The sequence below is a fragment of the Cordyceps fumosorosea genome, assembly GCF_001636725.1.
Source record: "Cordyceps fumosorosea ARSEF 2679 chromosome Unknown scaffold_3, whole genome shotgun sequence".
Taxonomy (NCBI): domain Eukaryota; kingdom Fungi; phylum Ascomycota; class Sordariomycetes; order Hypocreales; family Cordycipitaceae; genus Cordyceps; species Cordyceps fumosorosea.
Genome location: NW_017387303.1, coordinates 1,346,669 through 1,368,633, shown reverse-complemented (window position 1 = coordinate 1,368,633; position 21,965 = coordinate 1,346,669). Strand labels below are relative to the sequence as shown.

Here is a 21,965-nt window from a genome sequence, read left to right as displayed (position 1 = left end):
TCTGTGGCAGACAAAGTAAAGCAACTATACCACAGAGAACAAGTCCAATTATTACTCTTTTACATGCTACATCGTATCATGCTATTTAATTCTTGAGAGTTTAAATGTGTTGAATTGCTAAATTTCCCTCATAAGCGCCTAAGAGTTAAATCAAAAAGAGAGAGTTTTGGCCGTATGTTAACTGGTGGTTTAGAGTATATACAATAGTTGACAGCCAGATTATGCACAAAACGACCCCTTCTCTTCACGCCGCGACGATACCTTGCTTCTCCATCTCCCGGATGTAGCTCTCCCAGATGTCGATGACAGAGCCATAGAATGCAACGTGGGCATCGGCCAGGCCAGCGAGTTGACTCTTCATCTCGACGCGCTTGATACGCTCAAAGTCGGCAGTCTCGCGGACGACCTCGTCGTCAAACAAGTCGCTGGTGTGTCGGGCGTTTTCGACCTCGCGAGTGAGCTCCTCAACGCGGAGCTCTAGACGACGGGTGCGCTCGCGGCGGGCCTGTTCGTGGTCGACACCACGAACATCCTCGAGCTTGGCGCGCAGGAAGCCGCCAGGACCGGAGGCGGAGTGGCCTGCGTGGAGTTGGTCGCGCTCAGCGGTCGACTTGTTAAGGTATTCAGTGAGTTGCTCAAAATCGAGCTGCTTCTGCTCGCGCGCGCGCAGCAGGTTCTTGAGAGCGAGCGAGTAGGCCTGTAGGTCGCGCAGAGAGCCGAGGTAGTCTTGGTCGGTGACGTCGCGGAGCGTGCGCAGGCCGGTGGCTGCGTCCTCGATGGAGGCGGCGAAGGCATGCGCCGAGGGCTCAACACCGGGTTCGAGCGTGATGAGCTTCTGGAACTGCTCCGCAAGGTCGCGCATGTCCGTCTCTAGGTCCGACTCCCGGCGGACCACGCGCGCCACCACCTTTTCGATGTGGTTCAAATCCTCGTCCAACTTATCGCTGCGGTCCTTCACCTCAATAAACCGCTTGTCAGGGCGGTGCACCTTGGTGAAAGCGTTGATGAAGGTATCGGCAAAGTTGTCAAAGACGCCGCTCGACCCGTTCGGGTCGCTCTGCACGCTCGCCCGTGTCGTCTTGCTCTTCACCGTCGCGTTCCAGTCCGGACTCTCCAGGAAGTTGTGCAGGATAGGTGCGCGTCGCAGCACCGGGTGAAGTGATAGGCGAACGAGGAACCGTTGAAGCGAGTGTGCGCGGCGCGAGGTAAAGTCGCTCCCGAACCGGTCGCCGCGGACGTACTCCATCCTTTGCTTGTCGGGGAGGGGAGGGACTGCGGTCGCCGGGAAGTCGCGCATAAGCTGCTTATAGAGAAACACGAAGTCGGTGAATCGACGCCTCACATTAGTGTCCTCTCTCTGAAACGAGGGGAAAGTAGACTATATGGCCGCAGGTTAGCATCTTCCTCCGAGCTCAAGGTGGCTGGTCAAGTCGAGCATCAACGCACGTGGGTAGTAATCAGGTAGGATACAAACGCGTCCTTGCTGCCGTCATTCTCCTTGATGGGGGTTCCGACGGTGCAGTCCAGAATGTGGCCGTCGCCCGCCGCATCGTGCGGGAGTCCAACCTTCCCAGTCGAAGGCGGAGCAGCGCCGCCGCCCTCTGAGGCGCCCGTTTCTTGCGCAGGGACGCCATCGGTGTGCTCGCTCCATGAGACGCTTGAAAAGTTGTCTTGTTCGCGGTCTGGATCCGTTGAAGTCATGCTGGGCGTTGCTCTCTGCGATGCCGTGTATTCGAAGGTGAGGTAGAGGCGTGGCTTTCGGCTCAAGCCGGACGAGGCGGAGTAGAGGGATGTCACAGATAACACAGCGCGGCTACTCAAGCTCGGCGCGGCGAGAAAGAAGCGACGATGGATAACTGCGAGTTTGTATCAGCACGCTGTAGAGACACTGAATAGAATCAGATCTAGCAGATGGACGATGACGAGTTATGCAGAGATGAGCTGGGTCAAATGCAGGATGGTAAAGTGAGCTGTCAATGTGGGGGAGTGCCGCCTGCAGCTTCCCTGACAGCAATGCCGCGAACAGCAGTAACTACGATTACGTCATCCTCTCAAGCCACCAGCACAGGCAGCACAACAGCATTCTTCGCTCTCTTGCCACGCTACAATTAATTCCTCTTCACTTCAATTTTGGTGAAAAATGCAGATTCTATTTGCTATTCCAGTTGTGTCGAGATATGTCTATTTGCGTTGTCCCCAAATTCCACTCCAATTCCGTGTTTGATTTGTAGTAGTGTTACAGGCCATTTGCTGTCCAAGTAATGCCGTAAAAAGTCGTACATAAGAAAATAAGACAAGTCGTAGAATTATGATAAAAGAATGGAGGTCTTCGGTGTACCAAATGGCGCATCGTCAGGGACCCTTTTCGCTTATTTTTGTTCGCTGGGCGGAGCAGCCTTGACCTCTTCCTTCGCAACCTGTGCCTGGTCCTGCTCAGCATCGACCATCTCGCCAGCTTGCTTCTTACCCGCACCAGCCTCTTGGGCATGCTGCTCGCGCTCCTCCTTCTCGTCAATGTCTTCAACATCGCGAGGCGTGGCCATGCCGGTGCTCTGGCTCTCCTCGTTCTGCTCATTCTCGTCCTCAATCAGATCTTGTTGCTCGCGGATGACCTCGAGACGTTGCTTATTGGTAGCAGCGCCCTCGGCGTTGTGGACCTCAAGCTCGATCTCGTGGTACAGCTCCTCGGGAATGGAGGAAAGGACACCAATAAGCGCCTCAATCTGGCTGCCACCCTCGCCAGATCCCTGGCCGTACATATAGGCATTGCTCAGGACAAGGAGCGTGGAGGGAACGCGCTCCTTGAGACGCAGATCGAGCCAAGTCTGCATATCGCTGCGCATGCGAGCGGGCGAGACGCTATGGGTGCGGATGCCACGAGCAGCGCAGGCCATCTGCAGCTCGGCAACGGTCAGGCTGTCAACGCCCTCAAAGCTGATGGCACGATCATCTCTCTTAATCTGCTTCATGCGGTGACGAATCTGGTAACGGAGCATCATGTCGGTACCGAAGGTATTGAGGGTCATGTAGCGGCACATGGAAACGAGCTGGGGGCGCGATAGGTTGTCGAGCGTCAGGTCATCACGGAAGACCTGGCAGACCTTGATGACGTCCTCGTTGGTGGGCGCCTCACCGGTGGATCGGACCTTGCGGAAGAAGTTGGCAAATTCTTCCTTTTGTGCCGCGGCAGCAGTGAGGGGCAAGCCAGTCTCCTTAAGTGTCTGGCGCAGAAAACTGCTGACCTCTTTCCTTGTGCTTCGAAGGAGAGTGGCTTTGGCCTCCTTGGACTTTTGCCCCTCGAATGTGCTAGGCAGCATGTTGGGGAACAGCTTGAGAGCAAGTGGAAGAAGGGCTTCACCCAGCGGCACGATAATAAAAACGGAAAACGGCACAAGACGTCCCAAATCTTTGACAGTTCGCTGAAGCTGCCTGTGCTCTCTGCGGGTCAGCTCGTACCCCGCTGCCATCTTGAGTGCCAATCTCCAACTGATCTTGATTTCAGCTGCCAGCAGCTTACTGCCATCCCAGTAGTGACGAGCTTCCTTCTTAACCTTTTGCCAGAGGGTGAGCTTCTTTTCTTCTTTTTCCTTCTTCAGCAACTCCTTTTGCTGCGCATGCTCGTCTGACTTAGCCATCAGCTCCTCCATCTTAGCTTCGTCTTTTGACAAGCCAGCCTCGGACGCAGACTTGTCCTTTGCAGCCGTCTTCGTGGGAGCAGCCGCCTCCTTAGCGAGAGGTTTCTTAGCCTGCTCGGCATTGAAGCCAGGAGGCGGGCCGGCCGAGGCATCGGATCGGTGATGTTCGGTACCGATGTAGCGGGCGGGAACGAGCAGCGCCAGCGCGGGGATTTGTGACTGGCGCAGAATGTGCCGGGACAGGAGAGCAGGCTGAACACTGCGCGAGATGTGGCGCGCTGCAGCGAGGTTAGCTGACGCGACAAGGTTGCGGCGGAAGCAGCAGAACTTACAAGCAACCCCTAGGTTGCCGCGGGTCGCCAGGCGAGCCGCCCTTGATGAGGCGCTCATGGTGATGGGCGGGTGTCGATCTGATAAATGGAGTAAACGGGGACGTCGCGCGCGCTTAGGCAAGCATGGGGAGTGTCGGCGGCGATGGATGGCGATGGGATTGTTGAGAAGACGAAAAGTCGCCGCAATGGATGCCAGAGCCTTCGATCAGGATCTAGTGAGATTTGGCTGGCATGGCCGCCCTGGGTCACGGAGCTAGTAACCGGTTCCTCCGCGCCAGTTACGTACCGTTATTTTGCTGAGCGGTGTCCGCATTTCGGGACCGAGATCACGTGAAGGGTCACGTGTGTTTTTCCCTCTCGACATTTGAACTTGGCCGAATCCTCAACATCATTACTTGTTTGAAACATGCGTACTCCGATCACCAGTCTCACAGGCGCTCGCGGGTGTCAAGAAAGCGGGGGCATAAATGCCGTCTGATAACATGCATTCGAAGTGCTTCGGCAGTCGCCCATGCCTCAGCGGTTGCAAGGCCGCCCAAGGCAACCCAAATGCTAGCCGACCAGTTGAACAAGAAAGAAATTAGATTAATGAATAATCAATTAATCAATCAAGAACATTGCATTGAATAGGTGAAAATCTTCTTTTTGTTTTCGTGTGGAGGGATGGGGAATATAGAATGAGGTGCGGCGTGAAGAGGGGGGCGAGAGACATACTGCCAGCGAGATCTAAGATAACTTGCCTAAAAGCACCGATCTCTCTTTCATTAAACTGAATCAATTGATCTATTAGCTGTTTTGCCGTCGTCTGTGGCTGGCTGAATTCACCGCAACATGACAGCTCTGTACGAATGGTCGGCTGCGTCAATCCTTTATTATTGCATAACCTGCACGGATATGCAATGCTGGTCTTGGTCTAGTCCTAGAACTTGGCTAATGTCGCATTCAATGGCTGAGTGGAAGTCGTACAACATTAACGGTTGGGGTTACTTCAGTGCATGTCGTCCCAATATCCATGCACCATAGCGGGTGGCAATGGGTTTCGGCATCAGGATAGCACGCATCATCGACTTGAAAAAGAAACTTTTACAAGATAAAGTGGGATTTCGAGATATGAGGGGCTCGGGTCAGCCTCAGTACTGTGAAGCCCAACTACAAGCAAAAGTGCGGCTGCATGTCTCACGAGAGGAATACAATAGACTTCATGCCCTGTGACGTGTCTTACACCATGCAGGCCAATGGGGAAAGGCCATCATCGCAGGGTATAAATGGCAGTCGTATCCGATCCCAGAGATAAGTTGCTCCCAAGGATTCTCCAATACTTTCCACTATCCATCACTTTCTCTTTCTCGCCAGCACTTTCTTTATCGATTGTCCCCCCCGTTGTCTGAATGATCATGAGGGTTGCCATGAATAGCGTGTCTGGCGTGGCATCCAATGGGATGCTCGTTAATGCCGAAAACGAGTGGTCACCGCTCAAGGCCGTCATTGTCGGTCGCGCGGAGCATTCGTGCTATCCCAACGCGCCGCAACATCTGATGGGCGCTATTATGCCTCGACACTACTTGGAGCGTTTCCGGCCTCACAGTCCGTTCTCCCCCGAGATTGTGAAAAATGCGCAGAAGGAATTGGACCGGTTCGCGTGTGTGCTGCAGCAGTACGGGGTCAAGGTGTACCGGCCAGATGAGGTGGACTGGTTGAAACATGGCGGATACACGGGGGCGATGCCTCGGGACCGGCTGATGACTGTTGGTAACAGGCTGATCGAGTCAATCCCGGCGTGGGATTGCCGACAGAAGGAGATTGAGCTGGCCTACAGCACAATCATGAGCCAGTTCTCTCACCCAGAAGAGGCAGGGTGGCATGTGTTCCGGCAGCCGGTGCTGCACGGGCGCAACACCATCCACGATGGCAAAGAGGAGTGGTGCTTCGACCCGGACCGGGACTGGGCCGTCAACGACAGCCGACCGGCTTTTGACGCGGCCGACTTTATGCGGTTTGGCAAGTACATCATCGGGCAGCCCAGCCACGTCACCAACCAGAAAGGCATCGACTACCTACGGGCGATGCTGCCGGCAGAGTATACGCTGGAGATCATCAAGCCGGAGTACCCAAGTGTGATGCATATCGACGCGACTCTCTTGCCGCTACGCAAGGGTCTGCTTGTGTACAACCCGACTCACATTGGCGAAGGGGCGCTGCGCCAGCTAAAAGCGCTGGAGGGCTGGGAGATGCACGCCTACCATCTCCCGAAGAATCCCGCCAGAAATCCCAACCTGCCCAACCCGGAGCAGCCAATAGTGTCGGGTTGGATAGTGCTCAACGGTTTGAGCCTGGACGAGAAGCACATCTTTCTCGAGGAACAGTCGACCGACCTTGCGGAATGGATTAAAGACAAGTTTGGCATGGAGCCCATTTTGCTGCCGTTCAAGCACGTCAACAGTCTTGGAGGGTCGTTTCACTGTGCAACAGTTGATTTGGTGAGGGATTAGGGTCGATTTATTATGTTTCCCTTCCCCTGGCCAAAGATTAGCTGATTGACTGCCCTGCTCTCAACAGTTCGTTTGTTTTTGTTCTCGTGTGGTCAGGGAATCATCTCGCTTCCCTAAAGACAGGAAGACAGGGAGTTCATATGAGGTAGAGGCGCGATTGACATTTGTCTTGATTTTGGAAGAATAGTATTGGTTTTCTTTACTGTAAAATGTCAAAGCAGAGGTGCCAAACTCTCCGGTCATCATTCAGGCAAAGGGAGCTCTGGTCTCCCGCGTAGCCCAAGTATAGCTCGGGACGATCCTGGCATGAGATGGCATGATTTCGTTACTGAATCGGCTATGCGGGCGAGAAGCGAGGCAAGTTACATGTGACACGTTAATATTCCGGGCAGGCGAGCAAGCAACATTCCGATGTGTGGGCGAGCTGGGTTAGGGTTCGGCAGGAGTATGCAGTCCAGTTCGGGGAACAAGCAGGAAAACAGGTACAAAGACAGTGAAGAGAAGAGAAGAGAAGAGAAGGAAGAAACAAATGTGGGGGATTAATATATAGCGATGCAGTCGTTGTCATGGCTTATCATTAGCTACTCACGTATATAGTAATATCTCATGAAGGGCCAGGCAGCAAGGTAGTTGCGGAGTGAGTTTCGTGGTGCCATGGCGGTCGGCAGCGGACGGCATCCCCCACAGTCGGGCCAGGGGGAAGGTGCCGGTAGCGGCGTGAGCGCGTCATGCCCAAAAGGCTGTTCGAGATGGCACGGTACTTCTTAGAAAGTGGTTTAACCACTCTGAAACCAGGTACCTCGCTAGCATTCGGGACCATCTCGGTTCCCCGCCCCAACAGGATCCGCTGGCATGCAACTCAGCTCACGCCAAAAGTCTTATGTACCAAGTACAAGCTTACACACCTTGCATTTGGTGGGATGACAAGTTCCGAATCTGTTTCAGTACTCCACAACCTTGGTTACTGTTCGCAGTGATTGATCTTGTTGATCCCCCTCTCACTCGGGAAATCAGTACATTTTCGTTGCGCCTCAGCCTCTCAACCCTTCTTCTAATTAGTTAGCGCTCTCCTGGTGGCTTTTGGCTTGTGCTTCTTGGTGTCCCTGTTTGTCTGTCGAGTGCGCCTCCTCCCCAGGCTGCCAACTACTTTCTCTTACCTCCATATCTCCGTTCCTGCTCAACATCTCACCCATCCCATCCGCACTACCTTCCCCCTCCTACAACTCTCCCCCCGACAATTCCCTGCATACTATAATTCTGATTCCCTTCTCTATTTCCATCTCACTACGTAGACTCTCTGCTTTTTTCTTTTCCCTCTTTTTTCTCGCCATTTCCCGGTATAGACTACATTTTCGGCCACTTTCCTGGGACGTCCTTATCTCCTGCCCCAGTTTAATCAGTCGGTTTCGTGAAGGTCGCTCTCTCTCCGAGTTGCAGGGTCCTTTTTCTTTCCTCTCACTTCGCCTACCTTTTCTCCTAAAAGAGACGGGAAATTCGCCCCCACCGCCGACCGACGATGCATCTGAACCGCGCCGCTCGTGTGCTCCTCGTGGGAGCCCCCGGCGTCGGTAAGGGCACCCAGAGCGAACGCCTGCTGAAGCGCTTTCCCCAGCTACAGGCCATTAGCACCGGGGACCTGCTCCGGACCAATGTCAAGAAGCGCACGCCGCTCGGTACGTCCTGCGCATGCCCTTGCTTCAGCACCGTGCTCTCGTATGCTAATTATATCCCACGCAGGCATCCAGGTCGAGAGCATCATGAAGTCGGGCGGCCTCGTCGCTGACCACCTAATGCTGCGCCTCATCTCCAATGAACTTCAGCACAGAGGCTGGCTCTACGGTCACCGCCCCAACATCATGACTCTGTCTTCCATGGCCACCACCGCCGACTCTTACGACACCACCGCCGATTCACTCTATCCCGATCCGTTCGCGCACGAAGACATGGGCGGCCCGCCACCGCAAGCCTCGGAGGACCCGGCCGCGTCCTTCATCCTGGATGGATACCCGCGCAACGCGGCGCAAGCGCTAAGCCTCGACCGCATCGTGCCCATCAACCTGGCCGTGGCCATCAAGACGCCTTTCGATGTGATTCTGGAGCGTATCGCCGGCCGCTGGGTGCACGAGCCCTCAGGACGAGTCTACAACACGACGTTCAACCGACCGCGGGTAGCGGGCATCGACGACGTCACCGGCGAGGCGCTGGTGCAGCGTCCCGACGACAACGAACAGGTGTATCGCGCACGCTTTCAGAAGTTCCAAGAGAGCAGCGAGCCGTTACTGGAACACTACGCCAAGAAGGGTGTACTAGTCGAAGTCGAGGGCCTAAGTAGCGACGAGATCAGCCCCAAGCTGTATACCGAGTTTGAGAAGCGATTCGTTGGTTGAGATGCTTGCGTGTGGCAAAAGCGATCTCATCATCATTTGTATGGTGGCGCTATTCGATCGTTGAATTTGTTATCATTATGTTGTTGTAATACGACGTACCGACCATAAGGGCGTCGGTACGCAAGGGCGTTTCTGAGCGGGTTTGTCGTTTTTTCTTGGCGATTATTTTGCTTGCCAATGCGCTGGTACATGCCTCCTGAAACGAGGACAGACACAATTATTGACTGGTTGTCTATAAGCTGATGAGAGACGCGGGGGCGGGGTAACTATGGAGGATTTTGTATCACAGGAGCAACACTTGCACAACGGCCACACGAAGTAGACGGCGCAGCCGAATAGCTGAAACAGACTAGTCTTGTTCTTAGAAAGAAAGAATTAAATACCGGAACAAGAAAACCGGTATTCTTCACGCTTTTGGCAAAGTAGCATGTAATAGGTTTCTGGTCCACAATGAGATGGGAGAAGGCATGAGCCCATGTGAGAGCGGCCAGTTTAATTCAACTCCTTCGCACGGCACTCCTTCAACTCCATTTTCCACGCAACAGACGTGGTTAATGTTCGCGCTCGCTCTTGCGGCCTGAGTTGAGTGACTTGGAAAGGAGGCGGTTTAAATTGACAAAGATGCATGTGTTGGATGACCTAGAGCTAGAAGATGTGCAAGGCAGCAGCGGCCCACCGCCATAAAGTTATCATTTTTGGTAAAGGTAAGTTAATGTGTCCTGGTTCTCGCCGGTCATTCATCTCATTCTCGTGAGCTGAACGTTGGTTGACTCAATCTTATTGGACATGTAGGGTAAGACTGAAAGCTGAGGTGCAAGTTCCGAGTCAACAGGGCCAAGTGTGCGAGTGCGAGATTTGGTCTTCATCAGAGCTGATTCGGCTATGCGGGAAGGATCAAGGTTTATCACTAGGCGGTCTTGTTTTCTAGGATTTTTGTGTTGGATTCGGTGCCGGTTCTGGACAGGCGCTGGGAACCGGGGTTGTTGCTCGGCTGTCTGCTGTCTATGGTGCGATGAGCTGACTTGGGGCGATAATGGGATGGCTTCGTGTTTGGAGGTACCATGGACGAGAACTCATGCCCGAGTCTCTGATTTTTTTGCTTCTTTTTTTTTTTTTTTTTTTTTTTTTTTTTTTTTTTTTTTTTGGCAAAATTTGAGCGCACATCCCAATTCAATGAATAATGTGCCCCTATCCACCATAGATGGTAGTTGGTTGCACAAAATCAAGCGCAAACCCAGCCGGTAGATTCAGATCGAACGTGCGGCGTCTTTCCGATGACTGGAATGCGGACGGGAACAAGAACATGCCAGCCTTGACATTCGGCTAAAAAAAGAGAAAAAGACCCCGCACGAAGCAGGGAATTACCGGGCAGTCATTTTACGGTTTCTTTTCTTTTTTTTCTTTTCTTTCTTTGTTCTTCACGACCGAGCGCATCAGGATGGGAGGAAGAACGACGCCAGGATGACCGTCGCCCATGACTACGAGCGTCGGTTACTGGGCCAGCAAGGAGCAAGCTGTGGCTTTTTGGTGAGGTTGACGCTGGGCTAACTTGAATCCCCCATCAACAGATGGAGGGGGGGAGGGGGGGCGTGTGGTTGTTCAGTGGGGGCGGCAGTAGTGGCGGACCCTGCTGTTGCGGTGTGATGGGAGAAAGTGGGAATTAATATAGAGTTTTGGACACAATGGCTTGTTGCTAATAAAAAGACAAGTGAGAAATATCCCGATGTCTGGGGAGCATTGCAGAATGGAGGATAATGTCGTGGGTTGTGGAATTTCCTGCAGTGTAAATTCTGTATTTGGGTTAGGTACCTTGGCGGATGCAATGGCCCTGTTACAGGGCATTTTGGCAGTTTTACAGTGCTGGGGTTGTATTCAGGTAGATTGGGCACCACTGTTGGCCCAAGGACTGGTGCCTTTTTTACGCTCGTTTATTAGCTGGTGCTTAAGTTATGTAAGTGTACCCGGCCTGCCTTCCCCGCGGCTGAATTGGCTGGGGAACAATGATGCGATGCGAGTTGCACCCCTCAGTCCTCAGTACATTATTACTGTGTTGATATTAATTGTGATTGTGATGAAAGGCCAGGATTTGCTACGGATACAGCTGCTATCTTGCACAAGCAGCTTAGATGTATGTTGCTACTGACCAACCTGCAACCCATATATCTACAGGTAGTAGGTAACACCAATGCGTCCAGTTAGGATCTAGTTATACCATACCATCATGATGCATACCACATCATCTCATCCAGTTCGAGTTAACTTAAGTGTCAACGTCACCGTGCGATAGGCCAACTAGGGCGTACCTCGATAATTAACCTTCCTCGTCTTTTTCCAATTTGCTTCAACGCCATCGTTGCCTTGCAGAACCCTGGCTGCGGGCGAATCACAAGCCTCTTCAAATCGCACCCCTCCTCTCAACCACTGACTGCCTTGCCTTGCCATCCAATTCCTCCCACTATTGGCCAAGCTCATCGGCACCGCCAACGCATCAATCCAGCCATCCCTGTCTGCTCTCTTCTTCTCGTCCTCTGGCCGTCTTTTTTTCTGTGCTCCGGTCTGCGCGACAATAACAAAGCCTCACCTCACCTGTTTCTCCTTCTCGCTCTCTCTCCTCTCTCCGTCTTTTCGAACCCCCTCACCTGGACCGTGCTTTTCTCCAGCCAGTGAACCTGGTCCCTCTGCCGATTTGGCTCCTCCTCCTCACCACTCTCACCCACACCACCGCCATAACCACTCGCACACCCCCCAAGACGACGCTACGCTTGTCCTCACTTCTCCATCAGCCCAGCCCGTGTCTGCGCCTGCGCCGCACAACGACATTGCTTCCGCCGCTGCTCTCTCCATTTCCCCTCATCTGCCTTCAACAAGATCACCCTCGACGTCCATACTACGCATAATTGCATTGCTTCCGCCTCTCGGCTTGTGTTTTAATCTGCATCTTTCTTCGTTCAGCGCATCTCTACCTATTCGCCGCTAACCGTTAACCGATCCGCCTGTTTGCTTCATCCGCACAAACTCCCGTCCTTCGTTTGTCGTCGTTTGTCGTCGTCTCAGCATTTCCTCTTGGTGTCCGGTTTCAAGCCTGCGTTTGATTTCAACTCATATTGTTCTCACCCGCCTTCTCATACATGCACACTGCTCCCGACGGTGTTCGCTCTACAGTACGCTCACTCCGTCGCCGCCTCCCCATCTCCATGCCCCTGTTCTCTCTACCTGTACCTATTCTACTTGCCCGCCACCTAGGTTCATGCATGCTGCAGTTGGACTTGTTTCGGTGCCCCCAATCTAACAATTGTCGCAGATTCGCTTCTGACTTGATTTGCCGAGCGGGCTCAATTCTTCATTCCGAATGTCTTGATATTCGCCCTCTTCACCATTTGCGCCGTGACATTTGAACTTGCCGCTTCGCAAGTTCGCCGCCAGTCAAACCTGCGAATTATTTACTCGACACATAGCGGCCGCCTGGGAGGCCTGGTCTACCCGCACGATCCATCTGGCCGAGCGGCTGTGCCACAATGGGCGCTGACAGAAAAATCCCCCCATTGCCTGCGCCAACCGAAACCGACGACACCACAACGCCTACCGAGCTCGCCACCGACCTGACCACTGATGTGTCCAAACCTGGCGACGACAAATCTACCTACTCACTCCCCGAGGACGGCACTCCAGTAACCATCCGCACCCGCGGTCACAAGGCCAACAAGTCTCAGACCTCACTTCTCATTGAATACTTTGAGGGTGGCAAGGGTTCCTCCTCAGCCGAACGCAAACCCAGCGTCCGTGTTCGCCTCACTCCGTCCAAAAAAGGCAAAGGCGACCACTTCCAAGTCACAGAAACAAAGGGTTCACGGAAGGTTTCACTCACTCGCCGGACCCCCCTCGACCAAGCTTCAGGAGAGTTGCAGCCCCCCGAGGGCGACGACGCTCATAGCATGACCTCCTACGCCTCTGCCACCGAAGAATCCAATGTCTCCAGGAACCCCATCGACATTGAGATTGAGCGGAGCCACCGTCGCCGCCGACCCGCCAGTCCTTTAATTCCGTCGGATGACCGAGTTTCATACATGCCGGGAAACCCCTCCGACATATCGGCTATACCAACAGACAGTTTTCTGGATGGCACTGGTGGCATGAGTGAACTCAAGCACTCTAAAGGCGACATCATGGCCGGGGCTGCTGCTACGGCACTGGCAGGTGCGGTCGCAGGCGAGGCTTTGCACAACCGAAAAACGCGAAGCGACAAAGAGCGAACGAAGGTACAAGAGCGCTCAAGGGACAAGTCAGTGCCATCTGACAAGAAGCGTCGCTCAAAGAGCCGGACGGGCAGCATCGGAGATCACACCGACGACGTTCGCTCTCCCCGACGCCGCTCCAGTCGAACTCAGCAAGAGTCACATATATCTGGCGGCGATTCGAGTCTGCTTTCTTCAAATTTGTCGGCTGGTAACCGCTCGGTCAAGTCAAGCGCTTCCAAGACCTCCTCTATCAACAACCCTAAGCTGCTGGAAACTGTCGAAGACGCCATTCGCCGTCTCATTCTACCTGAACTGAGTGCTCTGAAGAGAGAACAAAGTAAGCGTGAAGGCCGGCGGTCATCAATCGCATCAACTGGTACCTCCATTTCTAGGGATGATGTGTACACTGAGAAACGCCGATCTTCTGGCCAGAAAAGCGACTTTTCAAAAGAAAATGTACGGCATAAGGAAAAGCGCAATAGAGAGGCGCGCCACGATTACGAAAACGTGTCCTTGCACAGCCCGAGCCAAGATTCTCTCGGTGCTGACTATACAACGCACGAGGAAGCGACCGCATCGCCTCACCGTGACGGCAATTTGCTAAGAGCTGCCGCAGCGGGCGCAGCTGGAGCAATGGCTGCTAAGGGAATCTCTTCAGCACTGGATGATGACCCAGACTCAACCGAGAGGAAACAAAGGGATAGACGTCGCAGAAGAGCCGACCATTCTCGAAGTCGAAGCGTGGGCAGAGATGTCTACGTCGATGAGTTTGACGATGACGAACCCGCACCTCCCATGCCTTTGATGAGCGACATAAATCCTTCGGAAGTCACAAGGACGTCTATTCTCTCTGCTGAAACAGATCGACCTCACTCTGCCACCGAGGAACTGGCGCCCACCCGCGATGTTCAAGAGCACATGGTGTCCGTCCGTTCGACTCCCACGCCGTCCAGATCGCCCGGCGAGCCACCGAGGCCTCTATCTATGCAACATGCCAATGTGTCTCACGGAGACTTGACTAATCTCCCTCGCGGCCAAAAGGAATACGTCGAAGAGTATGAAACGGACGAGTTTGGCCGCAAGGTGCCTGTCAGCCAATACGACTACTACGGCGGGCAAGCTTCTCGAGAAGTACCCGAGTATGAAGACTATGTGGACGACCCCTACTCCAACAGCCTCTACAACAACATACAGGATGTTCCACATCCCCTCAAATACGTGCCATATCAGGCTGGTGCTCGTGGCCTCAGTCCTATCCCCAGCGTCTCTGGTTACACAGAAGGAGGAAGTGAGGCCCCACTGCCACGCACATCCAAGAGCATGCAGTCTGTCGATGCCGCCCTTTCGTCTCCTGAAAAGTCTCCCGATCACCGATGTCAAGCCCATTCCATCCACTCCATAGATTCTCTTCAACTTGGTAGCCCGGCACCGCAGTTTGCCGCCGGCCAAGAGGTTCGGGGTATCTCTGCCAACCCCAACGTGGTCAACCCTCCTCTCGGTGTAGAGTCTGCCGTCGCTTCCCTCGTTGACGGCTCCATGGTGGATCAGTCTGTAGTTACCGGAATGTCGGGCTACGAAAATGGCACAGGTACACGAGTGTCTGCGCTATCATACGATGAGCCGCAGCCGCAAAGTCGTGGGGCTAGCGCTACCCCAGACAAGATGTCAATCGACCGAACTAGAGAATTGGATGAGGAGACACGCCACACGCCTACTTCGAGATCAGCCGCACAATCTCAAGACCATTTCGAGTACGATCTTGATGAACATGGGCGAAAGGTCCCACGGACCCGCTACCGCAATTCACCGACAGCGTCCGAGGCCGCCATTACCGCCGGCGCCGTTGGGGCCGCCGCCGCCGCTCTCAAAGCCGCTCAAGAGAGAAAACAGGCTGACATCGAGACGTATGAAGACGAAAATTTTCAGCCCGCCGGCGTCAACAGAAACAGATCGTTCAAGGAGCGCGCCATGGGATGGAAGCCTCGAGAAACTCCTACTCATAGCCTTGACAACTTTGATTATGAGGACGAGGAGGCACCGCGTATGACAGCTAGTGGCATGCCTGACATGGGCAACCCCATGCCTGAGATTGGGTACCACATGGATGACGACCTCATCACGAACCCTTCCCTTGCCAATGAACCTTTGGACCGTGATCTGCCTAACTGGGATACAATTTCTGGCAAATCAACACCCACTCCTAGAACTGCCGGCGGCTATGAACCGGTCAATGGCGAATCAAGCAAAGCAGCCTTGGGTATGGCAGCTGGGGCAGCAGCAGCACTTGGGGCAGCAGCGCTTGCGGCGCACAACCGCGATCAAGAACCCGAGGAGGACTGGGGGCGAACATCCGCAGAGCGCAAGCGCGACACTCTCATTACGAACCCCTATGAGGATGCCAGCCCTATTGCTAATCCTACCCTGGATCACAACATGCTGGAGCGTGGGGGAGTTGACGGAAACTACGCCACACCATATGGCACTGCAAGCCCCGGCCTTGGCCAAAAGTATGACGAGGGCTACATGTCAAACGGCCCGAACCGAACGCCTGACATCGCTGGCAAGTCTCGCGATGTTGCTATTGCTGACAACCTCGATGATGACCCATTCTACGTATCGGATAAGGCAAACCCGCGACACATGAGCGGCTTCTCACAAGGCATGCAATCGCCGTTCTATGACGCCGCTACCGGAGCTGGCATTGAGAGAATCGAAAACAAGGATATTGTTGCCCTAATGCAGCATTTGATGGTCCGCGACGCACAGAGAAGCGCGAGGGACACGGAGATTGTAGCTCTCCTGATGAATGCTGCCGTGGAGATGCGCAACTCGTTCCGTGAGATGAAAGAGCTTGTCCAAGATACCGGTGACGATGTCATCTTTTCCAATGTTGATAACACCGAAAAGCTTCAAAAAGCCATTAACGGCCCTCGCCCCTTTCCAGGCACTGCCACTCGCTCGCTACAAAGCGCTTCTCAGGCTGGTACTCTCGACGAAGCAACCAAGAAGAAAAATTTGTGGAAGCGAGCCCTTCAAGGACTCAGTGCAAAAGGCACCAATGATCTCAGTCGCATTGAGGATATGCTTGTGCAACTCCTTGGCGAGGTAGATGTGCTCAAGTCGCAGACTGCTCCTCCCATTTCTAGCGGTGGCCAGGGACAGTCTCTTGAGAACCTTCAGCCAGAGGGCCACTACGAACAGGACAAGGGATACGAGCCCGAAGGCACTTCCACAGCTAGCCATGCCAGCGTAGCACGCGCACCAACCGGAGGAGAACACAAATACTCTGACCACAGAATAAGCACTGTGCAGGAGAACGAGGAGGAATACCAGTACGACCTACCAAGTGCTGCCACTGTGAAACCCAACGCGGCTATGCTCTCACCAGGCCATGCGAATAACCTTCAGCGCGGAGGATCTGTTCCACCGGAGACATCACCAGAGACATCATCTGGACCTCAGCACACGGCTCTCAGTGCCGACAACACACCACGTAGCGAAAAGGGAAAGAAGCACAAGTCCACCAGCTCATCGGGGTGGATCCCCAAGATCTCGCGCTGGTCAGAGACCACTGCGTCAAGTGTTGGACGGGCGTTTCGTGGCAGTGGTTCTTCGAAGAAGGCGGCCAAGTATGATGAATTTCAACCTCCATCTCGATCGGGGTCCAGCCTAGCTTCATATGATGATGCGTATGTTGACCATGATCCGTATGGAGAGGACAAGTTACACACGGGATTCTCAGACCCGAACCTCAGCCAAGGGGGAGCTGGCCCTTCACAACCGCAACCAACAGTGCCGCCTTTTGCCCTGTCTGAGGACCCTAAGTACAAGGCTCACCGCAACTCAGTCAATCTGCAGCATCCGCAACCGAGACAAGGGCAGACAGAGCGGCATCAAGCGGCGCTTGAGTACTCTGCTCGCGAGTACGATAATCCCCTGACGCCGCGATCGACTGACTGGGCAGGCTCGGCGACGAGTCTCAGCCGCCTGCCAGCAAACCGATACAGTGTGTCGTCTGGTGCGACGAGAGATGCTGATTATGCACTATCGTCTCCGAAGCAGCAGCAGCAGCAGCAGTCGTCAGCGCCGCCACGACCACCCAAAGAACCGCTTGACCCCTCACTGCACACACCGGTCAAGGGCAATCGGGTGGCATCACTCCAGAAGAGTAGCCCCGTGGCGCACATGAGTTACGAGAGCGGGTATGGAAGTGCCACAGGCACGTATGCGAGTCAAGTGACTGCAGATGGCAGTCCGAAGCCTGAGAACCGCAACCTCAACGCAGTGTTGGGAATTCCTGCTCGCCGGCCTAGCGGTCCACGGGCGATGACGCCCAAAAGCCCAGAAGAAGAGGCAGCTAGAGAAGAGAGGAGACGCAAAAGAGGTAAGCCGTTGGTATTCTATGGGAAAAAGAACATGCTAACATGGCATAGATACATTTGGGACAATGGCGAGCCAGGACACCGACACCTTTTGAACTAGAGATGGCTGCCGAGCGTCATTGTTGTTGAAGCAGAAACGGTGTTTTATTTGTTGTCATGATGTCGAAAAAAAAGCTGCGAGGCAGAGAAAAGAAAAACACTATCGAGCGATGGCAATGTGTAATTTGGCGAGTTGAGGGGAGTAGGGAGGGATGTACGGGTAGTGCAAGGGTATATTTGTGGTGGACATATTGATGGCGCAGCCATTTATTTTACGAACTGAACGGCTTATGTATGTGCTTATTTACTCGGTATTTACTTGGTTAACCATGTTGATACATGATAGTATTTTCTCCCTGGCCTCCTGAATATGATTCGTTTAAATGTGACTTTCGATATATGCGATGTATGGATATAATAGCCTGCCGGTAAGGCTGTGTGGGCATGCCGACACTTCTACGTAGTGGTAATGAAAAGCAAATAATCTAGAATAGAAACTAAATAAGAGAAGAATAAAAATCTGCACGTACAGTAGTAACGTACCGATGTACATGGACTCAACTTGCTGCTACTTGGCGATTCAGATGGAAGATAACTGTGCTATTTGCCCCGGTGTTTATGACGTCGACGGGTGGGTTGAGTGCATCTTTGTTGGGTCCGGCTGCGACGATGAAGTTGCATTTGCCAGCGTGGACATCGCGTTGGTTGAAGAGATTGTGACGAACGAGGTAGTGCGCCAAAAGTCTCCATATTAATTAGAAACTTTTGCGGTTTTTTTTTTTCTAATCTAGATGAGAGATGTTGGTTAGAATACGGGTGTTATGACGGACATCCCGAGCCGAGCTGGTTAAATTACCTCTTCTTTGGTGACAACTCGGGATGGCGGTGATGTCCACTGAAGTCTTCTGTAGGACAGTCGACATTCAACGTTGGACGGCCCCGTCAGGGGACAGGCGGCTGGGCCGAGGACCAGTAAAGACCGCTGTATTTATAGAGAAGTCATCACTGTAGCGCCGGATTTAGTGGATCAGAACCGAGCCCAAAGGCCTCATTGCCGGTTGCGCTAAGCCAGACTGGGCCGGATATGCCCCTCCATCGACGCCATACTTTTTGTCCAACAGGCTGTGTCTGGCCCAAACACATCTCAGCCAATTGCCCCTCCGTGCTCAAACATAAACCTCGTCGGCAGGTGTCCTTTTAAACGCGCATCTCCGTCTTTGTGCTCTTTGTGAAATCTCCCCCTTCTTCTTTCTATTCTATCTTTCGTCTCATATCCCGATTTGCATCATGGAGTTCGACACCAAGACCCGTACGCTGCTGCCGACCCAACTGGCCTCCGACCATTCAAGAACCGACCCCGGCTAACTCGCACCAGGCAAATCCGTCACCAGCGACCCCCTCTCCTTTGCCAGCGAATCTGTTCGCAAGAGGTGGCCTGTCATTCTGGTATGTCGGCCAATTTTCATTGGCATCCACAACACCATCCCGCTTAGACTAACACGTCCCCGTCTAGACCGGTACTGTCGACGACATCTACAAGACCATTTCCCAGACCGAAGACGCCGAGAAGCAGGCAGAAGGCAAGCGCATTGTCGAACAGCTTGGCGCTCTCAAATATGAGGTTGAGCACAACCGACCCCTCACCCCCATCGTTGACGATGGCTTCACCGACGAGGTCGCCGAGTACAACAAAGAGGTGGCCGCTCTCGGCAACCCGCCCAGCTGGCACGACGTCCCCTGGCTGTTTTCCGAATGCTACATGTACCGGTATGGCTTGTCCTGGAAATTTTCTTGACAATTACCCTTAGCGAACGACTTACTCACACATCCTCAGCCGCATAAGCACATTCTTCTCTACCACCAAGCACTGGAAGGACTATGACCTCTTTTACCGCCAAAAGATGGACACCTTCCGCACCTCGCGCAACGCCGTCCTCGAGCTCGCCGCCCGCTACAAGGAGTTCGTCACCGAGCTGCAAAAGGACAAGGAAGCCACCCACAACGCCGACGTCGAGAAGGCGCTCTTCACCGAAATGTTCGAGGTCTGCCTCTGGGGCAACGCCACCGACCTCTCTCTTCTCACCAACATGACATACGAGGACATCCAGAAGATGCAGGGCAGCGCCGCTCGTAAGGCTGCGGAGAAGAACATCATCGCCAACGACCTGCCGCAGGTCTACGACTCGCTCCGCCAGGCCCGTGCTGACGGCAAGGAGGAGCGCCGCGTCGACTTTGTCCTCGACAACGCCGGCTTCGAGCTCTGGGTCGACCTCGTCCTTGGCGGCTTCCTGCTCGCGTCCGGCCTGGCTACGCAGATTGTGCTGCGTCCCAAGTCCATCCCCTGGTTCGTCTCGGACGTGCTGCCGGCGGACTTCAGCGGTCTCCTCAACGCTATCCAGGACCCGCGTGCCTTCTTCGAGACACCGTCGGAGGATGACAAGGTTCAGGGCAAAACGCCCGCGCCACTGTCTGACAAGGAGGTCGAGGACCTTGCCTTTGTCTTCAAGCACTGGACCGAGGCCCATGCCGAGGGCCAGCTCGTCATGCGCCCCGACCGCTACTGGACGGCTGGCGGTAGTTTCTGGCGCCTGCCGCACCAGAGACCGGATCTGCTCGAGGACCTCAAGCAGGCCGAGCTGGTCATCTTCAAGGGCGATCTCAACTACCGCAAGCTGACTGGCGATGTAAGTACAGAATGTATAATGGAAGAAATGCTTCACCTGCTGACCCGCTGCAGGCTTGGTGGGACCCTACCACGCCATACACCGAGGCCCTCGGCCCCATGGGCCCGGCTTCGGGCGCCAACGTCATGTCCCTCCGCACTGTCAAGGCCGATGTCGTCGTCGGCCTGCCCGCCGGCAAGGACGAGGAGCTGAAGGCCACGCCCAACGGCGGCGGCGATACCGGTGCCCGCAAATGGGGCTGGCACGGCAAGTGGGCTGTCGTATCCTTTTCCAAGGGTCACTAAACAGCTGTCTTTGGGATGAAATGAAAAAAGGAAGAGTGGGATAGATGACGGAGAGACAAGAACATATACACAATAACGACTGGTAGAATACCAGACCTTTTTATTTTCACGCTAGATGATAGACTATAGAAGAATCTACGTATCGACACGGCTAGCTACTCGTTTGCAACTGTATGTTTTGTGCAATCATGTAAAAGAAGAGTGCTCTCCTAATTGTACGGAGACGGCCCGTCCTCGTAGGCTGGTGGCGTGGGAGTTGGGTCGTCGATGCTGATGATGCTGGTGGAGGTCGAGGATGCTGGCTCGCGGCTGCTGGTGACCAGCGTCGTTGGGGTGGAGGTGGAAGAGGGTGAAGAGGCAGGAGAGGAAGAAGCAGAATCAGAAGACGAGGTAAGAGAAGAAGAAGAAGCAGAGTCAGAAGAAGAGGACCAGGAGGAGGAGGAGCTTGTGCCGCTGGCCGGGTCCACGCTGGAGGTGTACGAGGGGGACGGTATGGTGGACGTCGGCACATCGGTCCTCGTCTTGCCTCGAGAGCTGTAGGAGTGGCTGTGGGTGTAGGTTGGCAGCGAAGGAGGATAGTTGTCGTCATCGTCGGAGCTTGCTGAGGTGCGGGTGCCGGAGCGGGTGCCGGAACGGGTGCGCCCGCCGGTTGCTGTAGGAACTCCGGTGCCCGAGCCGGTAGTGGTCGAGTTGGAAGCCGGGTAGCTGGGCGTTCCGGAGGACGGCCCGCTGGGGACGCGGTGCGTGCAGGTTCTCCGGACGCTGGAAGATGTGGTGTATGCGGTGGATGTGGCAGGGTCTTTGGGGGTGCTCGTGCGGTAGGAGAAAGAGGGGGAGGGTTGCTTGACGCCGCCGCACCCGCGGGGCTCGCTGCAGTATGAGGTGCTGGCGGAGCTGGTGATGGACACGGAGGAGGAGCCCGTAGTGCCGGGGTTGACCGAGGATGAGTCGGTGTACGTGGGGGATGAGGGACTACCGAGGGTGGCCGTGGTGGTTACGGTTGTGGTGCAGGCACCGTAGTAAGTGGTGAAGCAGTTGCCGCCACAAGCGATGGCCGTCTCGGTGACGGTGATGGTGAAGGTGTTGTTGTTGGTTATGAGAGCAGTGGCCAGGCTGGGGGTGTCGGTGTTAGCTGGGATAGATAGCTGGGAGTTGGGAGAAGGAGGAACAGACCTGCTGCCGAGGACGGCGAGGATAGAGGTAATCTTCATCTTGGAAAAGCGAGGGAATGCACTTGTTAAAACGAGTGTGTAGGTGAAAAAGGTAGCTTCCTTGTTGAGAGCCATGAAAGAACGTGTCCAAGTCTACTACTATATATAGACAGACATGTGCATACAGATGTCGATGGGTAACGGTAAAAGTCATGGCTGATGTCTCTCGCCTGCTGTGACACTTTCGCTAACGCTTCCGTCGAGGACGTCATGTCTTGTCCTACCCGTGGCACGTTTATTTTCAGCTACGAGATGGGAAGAGGCAAAAGCATCGGCCTCGATAATGC

General features: G+C 54.2%; 7 protein-coding genes across 7 annotated transcripts; 4 read left to right on the top strand and 3 right to left on the bottom strand.

Moving 5' to 3' along the window:
* Window positions 1-244: 244 nt before the first annotated feature.
* On the bottom strand, window positions 245-1,701 carry ISF_02119 (vacuolar targeting protein Atg24; the record flags this gene model as incomplete). The annotated part of the gene is made up of 2 exons (XM_018845726.1): window positions 245-1,378; window positions 1,447-1,701. 2 exons carry the CDS (start codon window positions 1,699-1,701, stop codon window positions 245-247), a joined length of 1,389 nt encoding a protein of 462 aa, XP_018707449.1.
* A 668-nt stretch (window positions 1,702-2,369) lies between these two features.
* Window positions 2,370-4,025, bottom strand: ISF_02118 (LETM1-like protein; the record flags this gene model as incomplete). The annotated part of the gene is made up of 2 exons (XM_018845725.1): window positions 2,370-3,913; window positions 3,968-4,025. 2 exons carry the CDS (start codon window positions 4,023-4,025, stop codon window positions 2,370-2,372), a joined length of 1,602 nt encoding a protein of 533 aa, XP_018707448.1.
* Window positions 4,026-5,373: 1,348 nt separating this feature from the next.
* On the top strand, window positions 5,374-6,456 carry ISF_02117 (amidinotransferase; the record flags this gene model as incomplete). The annotated part of the gene is made up of 1 exon (XM_018845724.1): window positions 5,374-6,456. The coding sequence occupies one exon, from the start codon at window positions 5,374-5,376 to the stop codon at window positions 6,454-6,456; it is 1,083 nt and encodes a 360-aa protein (XP_018707447.1).
* Window positions 6,457-7,972: 1,516 nt separating this feature from the next.
* ISF_02116 (adenylate kinase) lies at window positions 7,973-8,843 on the top strand (the record flags this gene model as incomplete). The annotated part of the gene is made up of 2 exons (XM_018845723.1): window positions 7,973-8,129; window positions 8,194-8,843. The coding sequence occupies 2 exons, from the start codon at window positions 7,973-7,975 to the stop codon at window positions 8,841-8,843; spliced, it is 807 nt and encodes a 268-aa protein (XP_018707446.1).
* A 3,515-nt stretch (window positions 8,844-12,358) lies between these two features.
* On the top strand, window positions 12,359-17,555 carry ISF_02115 (hypothetical protein; the record flags this gene model as incomplete). Its single annotated transcript, XM_018845722.1, has 2 exons — window positions 12,359-17,462; window positions 17,512-17,555. 2 exons carry the CDS (start codon window positions 12,359-12,361, stop codon window positions 17,553-17,555), a joined length of 5,148 nt encoding a protein of 1,715 aa, XP_018707445.1.
* A 1,231-nt stretch (window positions 17,556-18,786) lies between these two features.
* ISF_02114 (DUF89 domain protein) lies at window positions 18,787-20,467 on the top strand (the record flags this gene model as incomplete). Its single annotated transcript, XM_018845721.1, has 5 exons — window positions 18,787-18,808; window positions 18,875-18,945; window positions 19,013-19,266; window positions 19,334-20,183; window positions 20,237-20,467. 5 exons carry the CDS (start codon window positions 18,787-18,789, stop codon window positions 20,465-20,467), a joined length of 1,428 nt encoding a protein of 475 aa, XP_018707444.1.
* Window positions 20,468-20,676: 209 nt separating this feature from the next.
* Window positions 20,677-21,678, bottom strand: ISF_02113 (hypothetical protein; the record flags this gene model as incomplete). Its single annotated transcript, XM_018845720.1, has 1 exon — window positions 20,677-21,678. One exon carries the CDS (start codon window positions 21,676-21,678, stop codon window positions 20,677-20,679), a length of 1,002 nt encoding a protein of 333 aa, XP_018707443.1.
* Between the last annotated feature and the right edge of the window lie 287 nt (window positions 21,679-21,965).